General features: G+C 36.6%; 1 protein-coding gene across 1 annotated transcript in view; it reads right to left on the reverse strand.

Annotated features, from left to right (window-relative positions):
- LOC102273603 (UDP-glucuronosyltransferase 2C1-like) overlaps positions 1–12,145 on the reverse strand; it is a 28,859-nt gene extending 16,714 nt beyond the window's left edge. Inside the window, exons 1-3 of the mRNA XM_070372960.1 lie at positions 11,425–12,145; positions 2,162–2,310; positions 183–314 (exon numbers count right to left, since the gene is read on the reverse strand). Coding sequence (XP_070229061.1) covers positions 183–314; positions 2,162–2,310; positions 11,425–12,145 — 1,002 coding nt within the window. The remainder of the gene's footprint in view (positions 1–182; positions 315–2,161; positions 2,311–11,424) is intronic.
- Between the last annotated feature and the right edge of the window lie 2,776 nt (positions 12,146–14,921).

A 14,921-nucleotide genomic window follows, 5' to 3' on the forward strand; every position in this document is an offset into this window, starting at 1 on the left:
GTTTAAAGCAAGATATCAATAAAATATCCCCTTTTATCATTTATACATTTTCTTTATAGCTCACTTAAGTTGCAACTAACAATATCAATACCCTTTCCAAATTTTACAAGCATACTTTTACTGTGAACTTCATGGATTTTAAAACAGCTATCCCTGAAAAAAAAATAAATAAATAAAATGACCTTCTGAGGAATCTGGGCAAGGGCTGATGCAATCATATTAGACTTTTCTTCTGAGAGGTTTTTGATCATTGACCCCAGAGTAAACACCACGACTCCATCTTCTCCAGAGCTTTGAACAAACTCTTCGAACTCCTGTGAAAAAAACAGTCTTTGTAATATAAAAGCTTACAGTTATAATAGATGTCACACTCTTCTCAATGTGTCTGAATTATTAAAGCAATTCTGTACTTTCATATGTTAATGATTTCGGTGTATAATAGATGACCTGAAATCCTTATTAGGTGAATTAAAAATTATTGTTACTAAAAGCTCATTTGGTAAGGCATATTGAGGTATGAATGTGTCTTTGTGCATGTGTGTTTGTGTTTACAAGTTATTGACAGTCTGTTATCTTTCGCCATTTGCTGAACTCTTTACATGTATCATTTAACTTAGATATATGGTGATTTTATGAGATATGTATATATTTACAGATGGGAAATCTATCTCCGTAAGGTTAAGTAATTTGTCCAAGTCTACACAGCAGTAGCTGGCAGAGAAAATTTCTACCTTTAAGTTAAATAGTTCTGGTGCTGCAGTTTTTATTTAGCCTTAGATGCTAATAAGGCTGTTTTCATTTTTTCTGCTGAATTATGGTCAGTACAATGACACAATTTTGGTATATTTACTTTTCTCTGTTTTCTAAACTTCCATTTTCTTTTATTTTGATTAGATTTGTTTTTTTTATATGAGCTTCCACATATACAATTAGGAATGAAGTAGCCATGTAACTCCTGTCCAGACAAGTAATGCAGAAATACCTATAAAACATACTCTGAGGGTTATAGGAATATAGTAGAAATATATAGCTTTGAATTAAAAATAAAGACAAACATATTTATCATACTGAAATAAATCTTTTTATCCTCTTTTAAATACTAGCAAAATTAAGCCAATTAAGTAAGACAAAAAAAAAAATGTGTTTTTGAGGCGTGAAATGGAAAAACAGGGAAGAAATTTATATTAAGGGATTTTTCACATGGTTATTGGAGAAGGAAATGGCAACCAACTCCATTCTTGCCTGGAGAATCCCATGAACAGAGAAGTCTGGGAGGTTGCAGTCTATGGGGTCTCAAAGAGTCAGATAAGACTGAAGTGACTTAGCACTCATGCCCATGGTTATGGAGACTGTCAAGTTTAATCTGCAGAACAGCACATTAGGCTGGAGATTCAGAGAAGATCCCCTGCTGTAGTTCAAGTCTGAAGGCTGCCTACTGGCAGAATTCAGACTTTTATTCTAGTCACATCTTCAACTAATTGAATGAGGCTTACTCACATAATGGAGAGTAATTTGTTTAATCAAGGTCCACATATTTCAAAATTGATTTCATCTAAAAATAGCCTCTCAATAACTTCTAGAAAATGTTTGTCTAAATACCTGGGTATCCAGCCAGGCAAGTTGACACTTAAAGTTAACCATTACACTATGTTTAGAGATGATTTAACTAAAGATATAATGATATCTTTATGTTCAATTATAGCATAGTATTTGTAAGATACTAGGAAATATTTTTAAATTTATATAAAACACATTTTCATGAATAGTTAATGGACTCTGAACAAGAAAAGAAAACATTGAGGACTACTTCATTAGATAATAATACATAATCCAAAATAAAGACTACTCACCTTCTTACTGTAGTGTATAGTCTAAGAAAATAATGACCATTAAATTCTATGCCTGTTTTCTCCATTTGGGGATCAAACACTGTTAACATTAAACCAGAAATCATTTTGAGATAAATACTCATAGCTGGATCAGGAAGATCCCCTGGAGAAGGGAATGGCAATTCCATTCCAGTATTCTTGACTGGAAAATTCCATGGACAGAGGAGCCTGACAGGCTACAGTCCATGGGGTCGCAAAGAGTCAGATACAACTGAGTGACTAACACTTTCACGCTTCATTCATGTAGGACAATAATAAACACATTTAACTACCTTAGGCAGGGGCTTTGCAGGCTTGCAGTGCAGTCCTCTGACAAATTCAGTATTAGGTAAGTAAGGTTGAGGAAATTCAAAATCCCAGTAACTTCGAAACAACCACATGTCAGCTTTCCCCATAATCTCACATAGTGTGGTAGGTTTTCCTGAATAAAAATGAAGGATAAGAGAGGGAAAGGAATCTGATATGTGAAATGAGAGATATATCTTCACCTAATTTTCTAAGTAAATTCTTAAAGACCAATACCGAGCCTATGCAACCCAGGTTAAATCAATTGAATCAGTTAAATCAGTTGAAAAACTTTTACCCTGAAGAGTACACATAGTCAGATTATGAATAAGTAAACACATTTGGGCTTCTTTTGTGGCTCAGCTGGTAGTGAATCTGCCTGAAATGCTGGAGACCTGGGTTCGATCCCTGGGTTGGGAACATCCCTTTGAGAAGGGAAAGGCTTATAGGCTTCCCATTCTAGTATTCTGGTCTGGAGAATTCCATGGACTGTATAGTCCAAGGGGTCACAAAGAATCCAACAGGACTGAGTGACTTTCATTTTCACTTTCAAACACAGATTTAAGTATGGAGCAAAGCCAAAAACCTGTTGCTTTCTCTCTGTCAATGGAGTCTTTCATCTTGATCTAAGTCTGAGCCCACTCAGGTGCTCCTATAAGTACAAGAAACAGGTAGCAATTCTCAGCCTTCTATGGGAGAGTCACACCTTCTTCTCTGGAATTCCAGTTTATCTCATCCTCATTGCTCCAAAAGCCTCTGATTATGTTGAAAAACAACTTGTGTTTTGCCCATCTTTTTTTCTATTATTTTCAAGTGTGTTGTCACAACTAATTACATCCTGAATACTTTTAATGCAATTCTTAAAATGATTGTCTCCTTTGCTATAGTAAATGAAATTTCCTATTTTACAAGATTTTCTCCTCTTTGGTGAAAATATTGCACTGCATAATAATCTCTGGTGGTGAAATAGTTTCTATTTTATAGAGAATCTTACCCAGAGTTTTGGTGTCCTTTTGAAATATGTGCTCTGTGTCACTGATGGGAGGAAATAATAGCCATCTGGTTTCTCACTTTATGGCTTTGTGAATATTCTCCTTGATGTTCTAAGTGTGCTAAAGTTTTTATTAGAAAAATATAAGGGATTTTGTTCTCCTAGGAAGATCTATCTGCAATTAGAGATCAAGGCAAATTTCAGCAAATGAGGGCCTTGACTCTGGTGATTACAATATCCAGTTTTATACTCAGCACATATATTTTGGAAAATGTGTGCACGTTTTTTTTTTTTTTTTTTTTTTTTTTACTTTTCTCTAACTTTTGAGTTAAAATACATTGAAATTAATTGTTAACTGGTATATTTCTGTCTGGTAGAAATTATCATTTCTCAAATTATGATTTTATTGCCCTATAGGATTTTTTTGGACCATTTTTGTGTCTAACTTAGTGCTCTTATCCTAAAATTCCTTTACCCTGAAGAGGTTTATAAATAGTTTCTCAATTTTTTTAATGAATGTTTTCTTATTTTCTCATCAATTATTTGAACATAACTATGACATGCTTTAATGAATAATTTTATAAATTATTTATTAATTTATAATTATATATAAATTTATATTCATTGCAGCCAAAAATTAAAAGACACTTACTCCTTGGAAGAAAAGTTATGACCTACCTAGATAGCATATTCAAAACCAGAGATATTACTTTGCCAACAAGGGCCTGTCTAGTCAAGGTTATGGTTTTTCTGGTGGTCATGTATGGATGTGAGAATTGGACTGTGAAGAAAGCTGAGCACCGAAGAATCGATGCTTTTGAACTGTGGTGTTGGAGAAGACTCTTGAGAGTCCCTTGGACTGCAAGGAGATCAATCAAGTCAATCCTAAAGGAAATCAATCCTGACTATTCATTGGAAGGACTGATGCTGAAGCTGAAACTCCAGTACTTTGGCCACCTGATGTGAAGAACTGACTCACTGGAAATGAACCTGATGTTGGGCAAGACTGAAGGCAGGAGAAGAAGGGGATGACAGAGGATGAGATGGTTGGATGGCCTCACCGACTCAATGGACATGAGTTTGAGTAGGCTAAGGGAGTTGGTGATGTACAGGGAAGCCTGACAAGCTGCTATCCATGGGGTTTCAAAGAATCGGACATGACTGAGCGACTGAACTGAACTGAAAGTATAAGGAAAAATGAACTAGTTGAACTAATTCCAAATAACAGCCACTGCACACTTCACAGTAAAAGAAATGATCAACAAAACAAGAAGGCAGCCTATGAAAACAGAAAAAGTATTTGCAAACCATATGTCTGTGTAGGTGTGGTTATTGTTGTTGTTCAATCATTCGTTCATGTCCTACATTTTGCAGTGCTATGGACTGCAGCAATTCAGGCTTTCCTATCCTTCACCATCTCCCGGAGCCTGCTCAAACTCATGTCCACTGAGACAGTAGTTCCATCCAAACAGCTGATCCTCTGTCATCCCCATTTCCTCCTGCCTTAAATCCTGCCCAGCATCAGGATCTTTTCTAGCAAGATGGCTCTTTATATCAACTGGCCAAAATTTTGGTGCTTCAGCTTCAGCATCAATCCTTCCAATGAATACTCAGGATTGATTTCCTTTAGGATTGACTGGTTTGATCTCTTTGCAGTCTAAGGGACTCTCAAGAGGCTTCTCCAACACCACAGCTCAAAAGTATCAGTTCTTCAGTGCTCAGCCTTCTTTATGGTCCAACTGTTGCATCAACAAAAAACTACTGGTTCAAACCATAGCTTTGACTATATGGACCTTTGTTGCCTAAGTAATGTCTCTGCTTTTTAATATGCTGTCTAGGTTTGTAATAGCTTTTCTTCCAATGTGTAAGGATCTTTTAATTTCATGTCTGCAGTCATCATTTGCAGTGATTTTGGAGCCCAAGAAAATAAAGTCTCTCACTGTTTCCATTGCTTCCCCATCTTTTTCTATGAAGTGATGGGACTGGATGCCATGATATTCATTTTTTGAATGTTGCGTTAAACCAATTTTTCACTCTCCTCTTTCACTTTCATCAAGTGTCTCTGTTGTTCCTCTTCACTTTCTGCCATAATGGTGGTGTCATCTGCATATCTGAGGTTATTGGTATTTCTCTTGGCAATCTAGATTCCAGTTTGTGCTTCATCCATCCTGGCATTTTGCATGATGTCTTCTGCATATAAGTTAAATAAGCAGGAGTGATTATACCTAATATACATCAACCTTGACATATATCTTTCCCAATTTGGAACCAGTCTGTTGTTCCAGGTCCAGTTCTTACTCTTACTTTTGACCTCCATACAAGCTTTGCAGAAGTCAGGTAAGGTGGTCTGGTATTCCTATCTCTTGAAGAATTTTTCCTGTTATTTTGTAATCCACACAGTCAAAGGCTTTGGCACAGTCAATAAAGCAGAAGTAGATGTTTTTCTGGAACTCTATTTCTTTTTCTATGATCCAACAGATGATGACAATTGATCACTGGTTCCTCAGCCTTTTCTAAATCCAGCTTGAACATCTGGTATTTCTCAGTTCACGCAGTGTTGCAGCCTGGCTTTGAGAATATTCAGCATTACTTTGCTAGTGTGTGAGATGAGTGCAATTTTGTGGTAGTTTAAACATTCTTTGGCATAGATTTTCTTTGGGATTGCAAAGAAACCTGATCTTATACAATCCTGTTGTCACTGCTGAGTTTTCCAAATTTGCTGGCTTATTGAGTGCAGCACTTTCACAGCATCATCTTTTAGGACTTGAAATAGGTCAACCGGAATTCCATCACCTCCTCTAGCTTTGTTCATAGTGATGTTTCTAAGGCCCCTTAACTTTGGACTCCAGGTTATCTGGCTCTTTGTGAATGATCACAACATCATAGTTATCTGGGTCATGAGGATCTTTTTGTATAGTTCTCCCATGTATTCTTGCCACCTCTTCTTAATTTCTTCTGTTATGTCCATACCATTTCTGTTCTTTATTGTGCCCATCTTTGCATGAAATGTTCCCTTAGCATCTCTAATTTTATTGAAGGGATCTCTAGTCTTTCCATTCTAATTTTTTCCTCTGTTTCTTTGCATTTGTCACTTAAGAAGGCTTTCTTATCTCTCCTTGCTATTCTTTGGAACTCTGCATTCAGATGGATATAGCTTTCCTTTTCTCTTTTGCCTTTAGCTTCTCTTCTTTTCTCAGCTAATTGTTAGGACTCCTCAGATGTTTTGACTTTTGTATTTCTTTTTGTTGGGGATAGTTTTGATCACTGCCTCCTGTACAATGTCATGAACCTCTGTCAATAGTTCTTCAAGCACTCTATCTATCAGATCTCATTAAACCTATTTGTCATTTCCACTGTATAATCATATGGGATTTGATTTAGGTCATACCTGAATGGTCTAGTGGTTTTCCCTACTTTCTTCAATTAAAGTCTGAATTGGGCAATAAGGAGTTTATGGTCTGTGCCACAGTCAGCTCCTGATATTGTTTTTGCTGACTGTATAGTTATTCTCCATCTTTGACTCCAAAGAATATAACCAATCTGATTCCAGTGTTGAACATCTGGTTATGTCCATGTGTAGAGTCTTCTCTTGTGCTAATGAGGAGGGTGTTTTCTATGACCAGTTCCTTCTCTTGACTAAACTCTGTTAGCCTTTGCCCTGCTTCATTTTTACTCCATGTCCAAGTTTTGTTACTCCAGGTATCTCTTAACCTCCTGCTTTTGCATTCCAGTCCCCTATGATGAAAAGGACATCAACAAACAAGACAAAAGAGTAAAAGGTCATGTGTTCATCTTCTGTGTGAACTCCAAAGTTGCAACTAGCTGCTAAACAACCATGGACAGGAGAATCAGGAGTCCAATAGCTTCAAAAAGATATTAATTAAAGATATAAAGAGTAATAGAATAAGGATAGCTCAGGGGCAAAATTCAGTGGAGAAAAGAGGCTGATAGCTTGCCAGAGATATTTGGAGGACCAAGCAAAACTTCAAGACAAGAAGATTGCACCAGAGACTGAGCCAGACTTGCCTTTGATTGTTTGCGTCCTTCCAGGTCTCGGGTCAGCAGTGGTTTGAGGAGACACTGAGGCCTCCCGGTCGCAATCTTGGAAGCCCAGGCATAATTAGTAAGCATGGTGGGTTCCATTAGCCCCAGATGGAGACTCAGCCAGAGTGAGAAAGAGAACGACATGAAAAAAAATTCTCACACTGGTAAGAAACTGATCCCAATTCTTTATTTTCCAGAGTCTGTTTTTATACACTAGGATGTTATACAAAAGTCACTTTGGTGGGGACAGACAGTCCTGACTTTTAGTAAAGTTCAGGTGTCACACAAATGTATACAGAGGTCTAGGGGTGTTACATCATCTTCAGGCCAGGGGGCCTGCTGACAATTCTGACCCTCTCCTTGTGACAGCAGAAAAGTCAATCAGGACACTTATTTCTCCAGGGCTGATTATTCTCAAAACAGAGCCACCCCAGGTAAAGTTACACTCCTACAGGGTGAGGGTGTAGTGGGTTTTAGTCAGAGGAAAGAATTTATGAAAAGCCAGGTCTAACGTGATTAATATCACTGGTCAATTGGATATATTCATTAATGTGTGTCAGGGCAGGGGATATGGAGACTTAGCAACAAACATTGGCTCAACAAATGAAAAACCCTTCACCAACACAATTTCTAATTGCCCATTATACTTATACTAATAGTTTTCTAACTTTTCTAAGGAACCTGTTTTAGAAGGCAAAAGCATCTATGCCTCTGAAAGTTGGGAGGCTGTGAGCAATCACATGTGGTTGCCCAATATGCCTGTCAGGCAGGCCAGAAATAACCTTCAGAGGAGTTTGAAGAGATGGAGCAAAACACTCTTGTCACACCCAAGGTTTTTATTGACTGGAGCTCTAGGTTAACTCCTTCTGTAAGAAGTGGTGGGGACAGCCCCCTTAAAGTCAGAGGTCCAGGTAAGAATCACAAAGTAGTAGTAATCAAGGCAGGCTCTGGTTAAGAGGGGGTAGATGATTTTAGGAATCATTTAAGGGGAACCTGAGGAATTCGATCCCGCTGACCATTATGTCTAGCCTCCTTCCTCATGACATTTGCCAAGAAATGGGAGTGCCTTATCTCAAGAAAACATTCATCTTCTGTGTGAACTCCAAAGTTGCAACTAGCTGCTAAACAACCATGGACAGGAGAATGTTGGAGTCCACCAGAAAAAAGATATCCCAATTCCAAGGGCAAAGGAGAAGCCCAAGTAAGATGGTAGGAGGGGCAAAATTGCATTTAGAATCAAGCCCCATAACTTGCCAGAGATATTTGGAGGACTCAAGCAAAATCTTGTGCCCACCGAGACCCAGACGTCCCTGCCACAGAGACTGAGCCAGACTTGCCTTTGATTGTTTGAGTGTCTCGTGCACAGGTACGGGTCAGCAGTGGTTTGCTGTGGGAACAGGGACTGACTGCAGCAAACCTGGATTACCCAGTGTGTGGCATGAGCCTCATGGAGGAGGTCGCCATTAGCCCCACCATAGAGCCACTGAGCACATGACATACAAACTGCAGAACAATTATGAAAAAGAAATTCTCACACTGGTAAGAAAGTTCTCAGACCCAGAACAGATTTTCCAACCTGGGAATCCAGCAAATCCAACTGAGAACCCCCAGGAAATTTGACTTTGGAGGCCGTGGGAGACTGAGCCAGACTTTCCTTTGAGTGTTCAGGAGTCTCTGGTGGAGGCAAGGGTTGAAAGTTTTGTCTCAGGCTAAACAACAGGGAAGGAACCCAGCCACACCTATCAGCAGAAAATTGGATTAAAGATTCACTGAACATGGTCCCTCCCATTAGGAAAAATCCAGTTTCCCCCACAGACAGTCTCTCCCATCAGGAAACTTCCACAGGCCTCTTATCCTTTTCATCAGAGGGCAGACAGAATGAAAATCACAGTCACAGAAAACTAATCACAATGATCACATGGACCACAGCCTTGTCTAACTCAGTGAAACTGTGAGCCATGCCTTGTAGGGCCTCCCAAGACTAACGGGTCACGGAGGAAAATTCTGACAAAACCTGGTACACTGGAGAAGACAATGCCAAATCTCTTCAGTATTCTTGTCTTGAGAACCCCACAAACAGTATGAAAAGGCAAAAAGATATGACACTGAAAGATGAAATCTGTAGGTCGGTAGATGCCCAATATGCTACTGGAGAAGAGTGGAGAAATAACTCCAGATATAATGAAGAGATGGAGCAAAAGCAAAAATAATGCCCAGGTGTAGATGTGACTGGTGATGGAAGTAAAGTCCGATGCTGTAAGAAGAATATTGCACAGGAACTTGGAATGTTCGGTCCATGAATCAGCATAAATTGGAAGTAATCAAAAAGGCGATAGCAAGAGTGAATATAGAGATTTTAGGAATCAGTGAACTAAAATGAACTGGAATGTGTGAATTTAATTCAGCTGACCATTATGTCTACTACCATGGGCAAGAATCACTTAGAAGAAATGGGAGGGTGCCTTATAGTCAAGAAAGGAGTGTGAAATGCAGTACTTGGGTCAAGTCTCAAAAATGACAGAAGTAGAAATTAGAAGTTCTCAAATAAATATTATCTGTATTTATGCATAGTGATAGATATTATGGAAAGGTAATATTAATATGCGATAGGTATTATAATATGTGATATATATTATGCGATATAGATATTATGTTATAGATATTATGTGATAATATAGATATCACATAGATAATATGTGATAGATATTATAGTGATAATTTATAGATATTAAATAGTGATAGATAATATGGAGAGATAATATTAATATCTATAATATTATAGATATTATTTGGTGATTATTTCACAATAGGTACAAATATCTAATCATCTTGTTGTATACCTGTGTTGAAACAAAATTATTTTAAGTCTGGGGAAGCAAAATTTTGCATAATAATTTCTCTACCAGTTGAGCCACTGTCCAGCACTCCCTGTTTTAGTGTGCAATGTACTTCTGCATTATACATTAACTAAATCCCCTCAGAAGACACAGGGAAGTTTACTCTACAAAAAAAAATTTCATCCTGGCACCAGCAAGGTAACTCATTATAAGCTAACATTCTTTCCTTAATCTTTTAAGGGGTCACAATGACCCACTACTCATTTTTTAGGACTACATAAACTGGCAATATAATGTTCTGATGTATAACACTTTCAAGAATAACCCCTTCCCTCAAAAACGTATATGATAGTTCTTTAATTTCTAATGGGCAGAGCATTCCTCAGAGCTTCCTGACAGATTTTCTCCAGGGTTATAATCCTCATATTGGCTCAAATGAAATCTTCCATACTATTCTAGGTTAACTATTGACTAATTTTTTGTCACCATCTGAAGCTAATACAATGCTGCATGTTAGTAATACCTCAAAAAATCTAACTAAATAATACATGAAATGTACTGCTTTCTATAAGATAATTTGCCTCTTATGCAAAATTTCCTTACCATAATCATGTAAACATAATAAAAAATAAATTATTCAAAAGCAAAATATAAAGGGTAAATGGGCTTGTTCAAATAGAGAAAAAATTTATGCTCAGGGTCAAAAGTCACTAGTTGACATCTAATGACCTCTAACCTTAAATAGAACAACAAGAACAAAACACTGAAGTGAGGTAAAAATCTAGAAACATGGTCCTATAGGAAAAAGACTTCTTTCATTTTTACACTTTTGAAAACAAGACCAAATGAAACCAAACTACATTATTTATTTTCTAGTTTCATGCTCATCACATTGCAAACCATTCCTTCATAGAACACAAATATAAAGCCTTAGGAAGAGCAAGTTAATCAGGAAGAAAACAGGTTGTGAAACAGGAGAAGCAAGAACACAGAGTAGTCCAAGGTTATGGAAATTAAGCACACTGTCAGATTTGGGTTTTCCAGACACTCCAAAAACTTAAACTTAAATATAGAGAATATTCCTTCTTGGATATATATCAGGGTTCCCCTGGTGGCTCAGATGGTAAAGAATCAATCTGAAATACAGGAGACCCGGGTTCGATCTGTGGGTTGGGAAGATCCCTAGAAGAGGGAATTTTATGATCCAATCATATAACACAAAACCAAAAAAAAAAAAAAAGAGAGAGTGTTATTAATTTTTACATTCAAAACAGTGTAGTCACCCTAAAATACCATTTGTAAGTTTTCATACAGTCAGATAAATGTTTACAATATTTATAGAATATAAGAATATTTATTATATACATATTATTCTTACCTAAAACCTTGCTGTAATATTCATCCCATTCTGGAAATATATAATATGAATATATCATGTCACTCACTGTATACAGTAACCAGTTCTGCAGCCTCTGTATAAAAGTCATCTTGTCTGTCAGTCTTGATGTGACACCAGGAACATATGAAGAAGGCATAGGAAGCCCAGCACACAATCTTTCAATGGCATTCCCATAGAAAAACCGAAAAGTGAATATAAATGGAATATTCAGGAGTTCAGCCACCAATTCCCCACAAAAACTTAAAGGGTCGGCAATACAGACATCAAACTTGGCTGCCTGTAGCCTGCTGAGTAACTCCTTGTTTGTGATAGCACTGTCACACACTCTTTTGTTTGTTAATAAAAATTTTCTGACTAAGTCTGCCAGTTTTATTTGGATTTCCCACCATGAGAGTTTTGGCAGTTCAAAAATTTCTTCATAGAGCATGCTATTGAACTCTTCCATGAAAGTTTCTTCAGTTACTGAAAGCTGGAGGATCTCCACATGATAGGGAACCTTGGTATGATCAATCAGAAGATTTTGTGAAGGTACCAGGACAGTTATCTCATGCCCACGAAGGTGAAGCTCTTCTAGAATAAATTGTAAATTAATCCAGTGACTAAAATCCACAGGCCATACAAGAACTTTGCCCGTCCTCCCGGAGTCAAGGAGACATAGATGCAGCATGAAAAGGATGCAGAAACCTTTCACAATCTTCATGGTTAACTCTTGCTTGAATTAAATCTTAAACCAAATGCATGAAACTCACAATCCAAAGATCTCTCCTTAACAATCTCTATCAGTTTATAGTAGGTTGGACTGAACTTTGAAGTGTGCACTTTGTATTATGGATTAAAATGGACAGCAACTGCTTTGAAGTGATTAAAAAAAAAAAAAAAACCTTGATAAAACACAATACACTGAGTTAGGAAATATATACTCAGGCTTAAACACAAATCCATAATAATTTCTAAGTAATATTTGAAAACCCAAAATTATGTGATTTCATATTCTATTAAGGCTAGATTATTTGGATTGTTTTTCCTGGTTTTATTTTTGTGCTCATTTGAACAAGAAGATCTCTGTAGTGTTTCTTTTACTGATAACTCTTCTAGATATTTTAGGTACAGAAGAGATCATCACTTATTGCCAGAAATATGCACACTTTAAGAGATGTTAAGGCAAGGAGATTTATTTTATTTTTAATTTTATATTGGATTATAGTTGATTAACAATGTGTTAGTTTCAGGTGTACAGCAAAGTGATTCAGTTATACATGTACATATATCTGCTCTTTTTCAAAATTCTTTTCACATTTACATTGCTACACAATATTGAGCAGAATTTTCTCTGCTATATATATAGTAAGTTCTTGTTGATTTAACTATTTGAAATATAGTGGTCTATATCTGCTAATCCCTTCTGTAACCTTAAGTTTGTTTTTAGTGTGTAAGTCTGTTTTTGTTTTGTAAATAAGGTTTTTGTTTTTTTTTTTTTTTTTTTTGCACATATAAGCAATGTGGTACTTATCTTTCTCTGTATTCCTTATTCACTTAGTATGATAACTTCCACATCTATCTGTGTTGCTGCAATATTTTGAAGATTAATCCCACTCCAAAGGTTGCCTTCCTATTTTGATCATGTTCCATTTTGTTGTGCAACAGCTTTTGAGTTTAATTTGATCCCACTTGTTAGTTTTGTTTTCATTTCCAATACTCTTGGAAATGGATCAAAAAAAATATATATCATTGTGATTTATTCAAAGAATGTTTTGGTGTTTGGTCTTACATTTAGGTCTTTAATCCATTTTGAGTTAACTTTTGTGTATGGTGTTAAATTGTGTTCTATTTTCATTCCTTTACATGTATCTTTCCAGTTTTCCCAGCACCACCTATTGAAGATCCTGGTTTTTTATCCACAGTTAGAGATTGATGATAGGTCTGTGGGTTTATTTCTGGACTGTCTATGCTGTTCCAGTAATCTGTATCTGTTTTGTGCCAGTACCATACTGTCTTGATGACTATAGCTTTATAGTGTTGTCTGGGCAAGCTTATTTCTCCATCTCTTTTTTTCTTTCTCAAAATTGCTTTCATCATTCAGGGTCTTTTGTGTCTCCCTAATTTTTTTCTTTAATTGTGATAGTTTATGAAAACTTCCATTGGTAATTTGGTAGGGATTACTTTGAATCTAGATTGCCTTGAATACTGTAGAAATTTTGATAATATTGATTCTTCCAATTCCAGACTATGGTATGTCTTTCCATGCAAAGAGTTTCATTGGGAAAGACCCTGGGAAAGATTGAGGGTTGGAAGAGAAGGGTACAACAGAGGATGAGATGGTTGGATGACATCACCGGCTAAATGAACATGGGTTTGGGTGAACTCCAGGAGTTGGTGATGGACAGGGAGGCCTGGCGTGCTGAGCTTCATGGGGTTGCAAAGAGTCGGACATGACTGAGGAATAAACTGAACTGAACTAGGTTTTTCATAGCTTTTCTTCTGAGGAGCAAGTGTCTTTTAATTTTATTGATACAGTCACCATCCACAGTGATTTTAGAAGACAAGAAAGCACTGTTTCCACTTTTCCTCCTTCTATTTGCCATGAAATGATGGGACCAGATGCCATGATTTTTTTTTTTTTTTAATGCTCAGCTTTAAGCCAGCTTTCCCCTCTTTTACCCTCATCAAAAGGCTATTTAGTTCCTTTTTACTTTCTGTCATTAGAGAGGTATCAACTGTGTATCACCTGAGGTTGACATTTCTGCAGCAATCTCAATTCCTTCTTGTGATTCATCCAGACCAGCATTTCACATGATGCACTCTGCATACAGTTAAATAAACAGAATGACAATATACAGCCTTATTGTACTTAAGTTATTTTAAAAGAGTGGGTATTAAATTCCAGTCATTTACTTTGGTCTATCATACCAATAACCATGCAAACATACAAGAGTCAGCTAGTTCTCTGAAGCCAAGAAGTGTTACAGTACAAATGAAGTACTATCATTATTAATATCCAAATGAAGGATAATCTTCAAATGAGAAACACCACCAACACACACAAAAACAATGTTTTGTATTCCAAAAGGGACAAAGTCTAATGTGGAATAATATGGAAGGAAATTGATGGTGTAAAATGTGCTTTATAGCAGAGTAGAAACCCTAACAGACTTCAATATTCCTTACTGGCAAAGAAGCTCTGTCTAGAGTGTGTTCTGCATTAGTTCTTGTATAGTTCTTTTAGAGAATATGAAATAATTATTGATTATTGAACCCTAAATTATGTTATATATTTAAGAAATATTCAACCTGATCAGTATGGAAATAGAATAAATCATTATGTTCCTGAGGCCTCAAACAGCATCTCAACTGGTTGAACTAAAAGCAATGAATAAAATAAAGCACTAAGTCTTTAATGGTAACAATTTCCATGTGTTTATTCATCTGTTGTATCTTTGTAAAGAATAGATTATTTTAAACCTTAATTCTGAATCATG

Source organism: Bos mutus, chromosome 6, assembly GCF_027580195.1.
Source record: "Bos mutus isolate GX-2022 chromosome 6, NWIPB_WYAK_1.1, whole genome shotgun sequence".
Lineage (NCBI taxonomy): Eukaryota > Metazoa > Chordata > Mammalia > Artiodactyla > Bovidae > Bos > Bos mutus.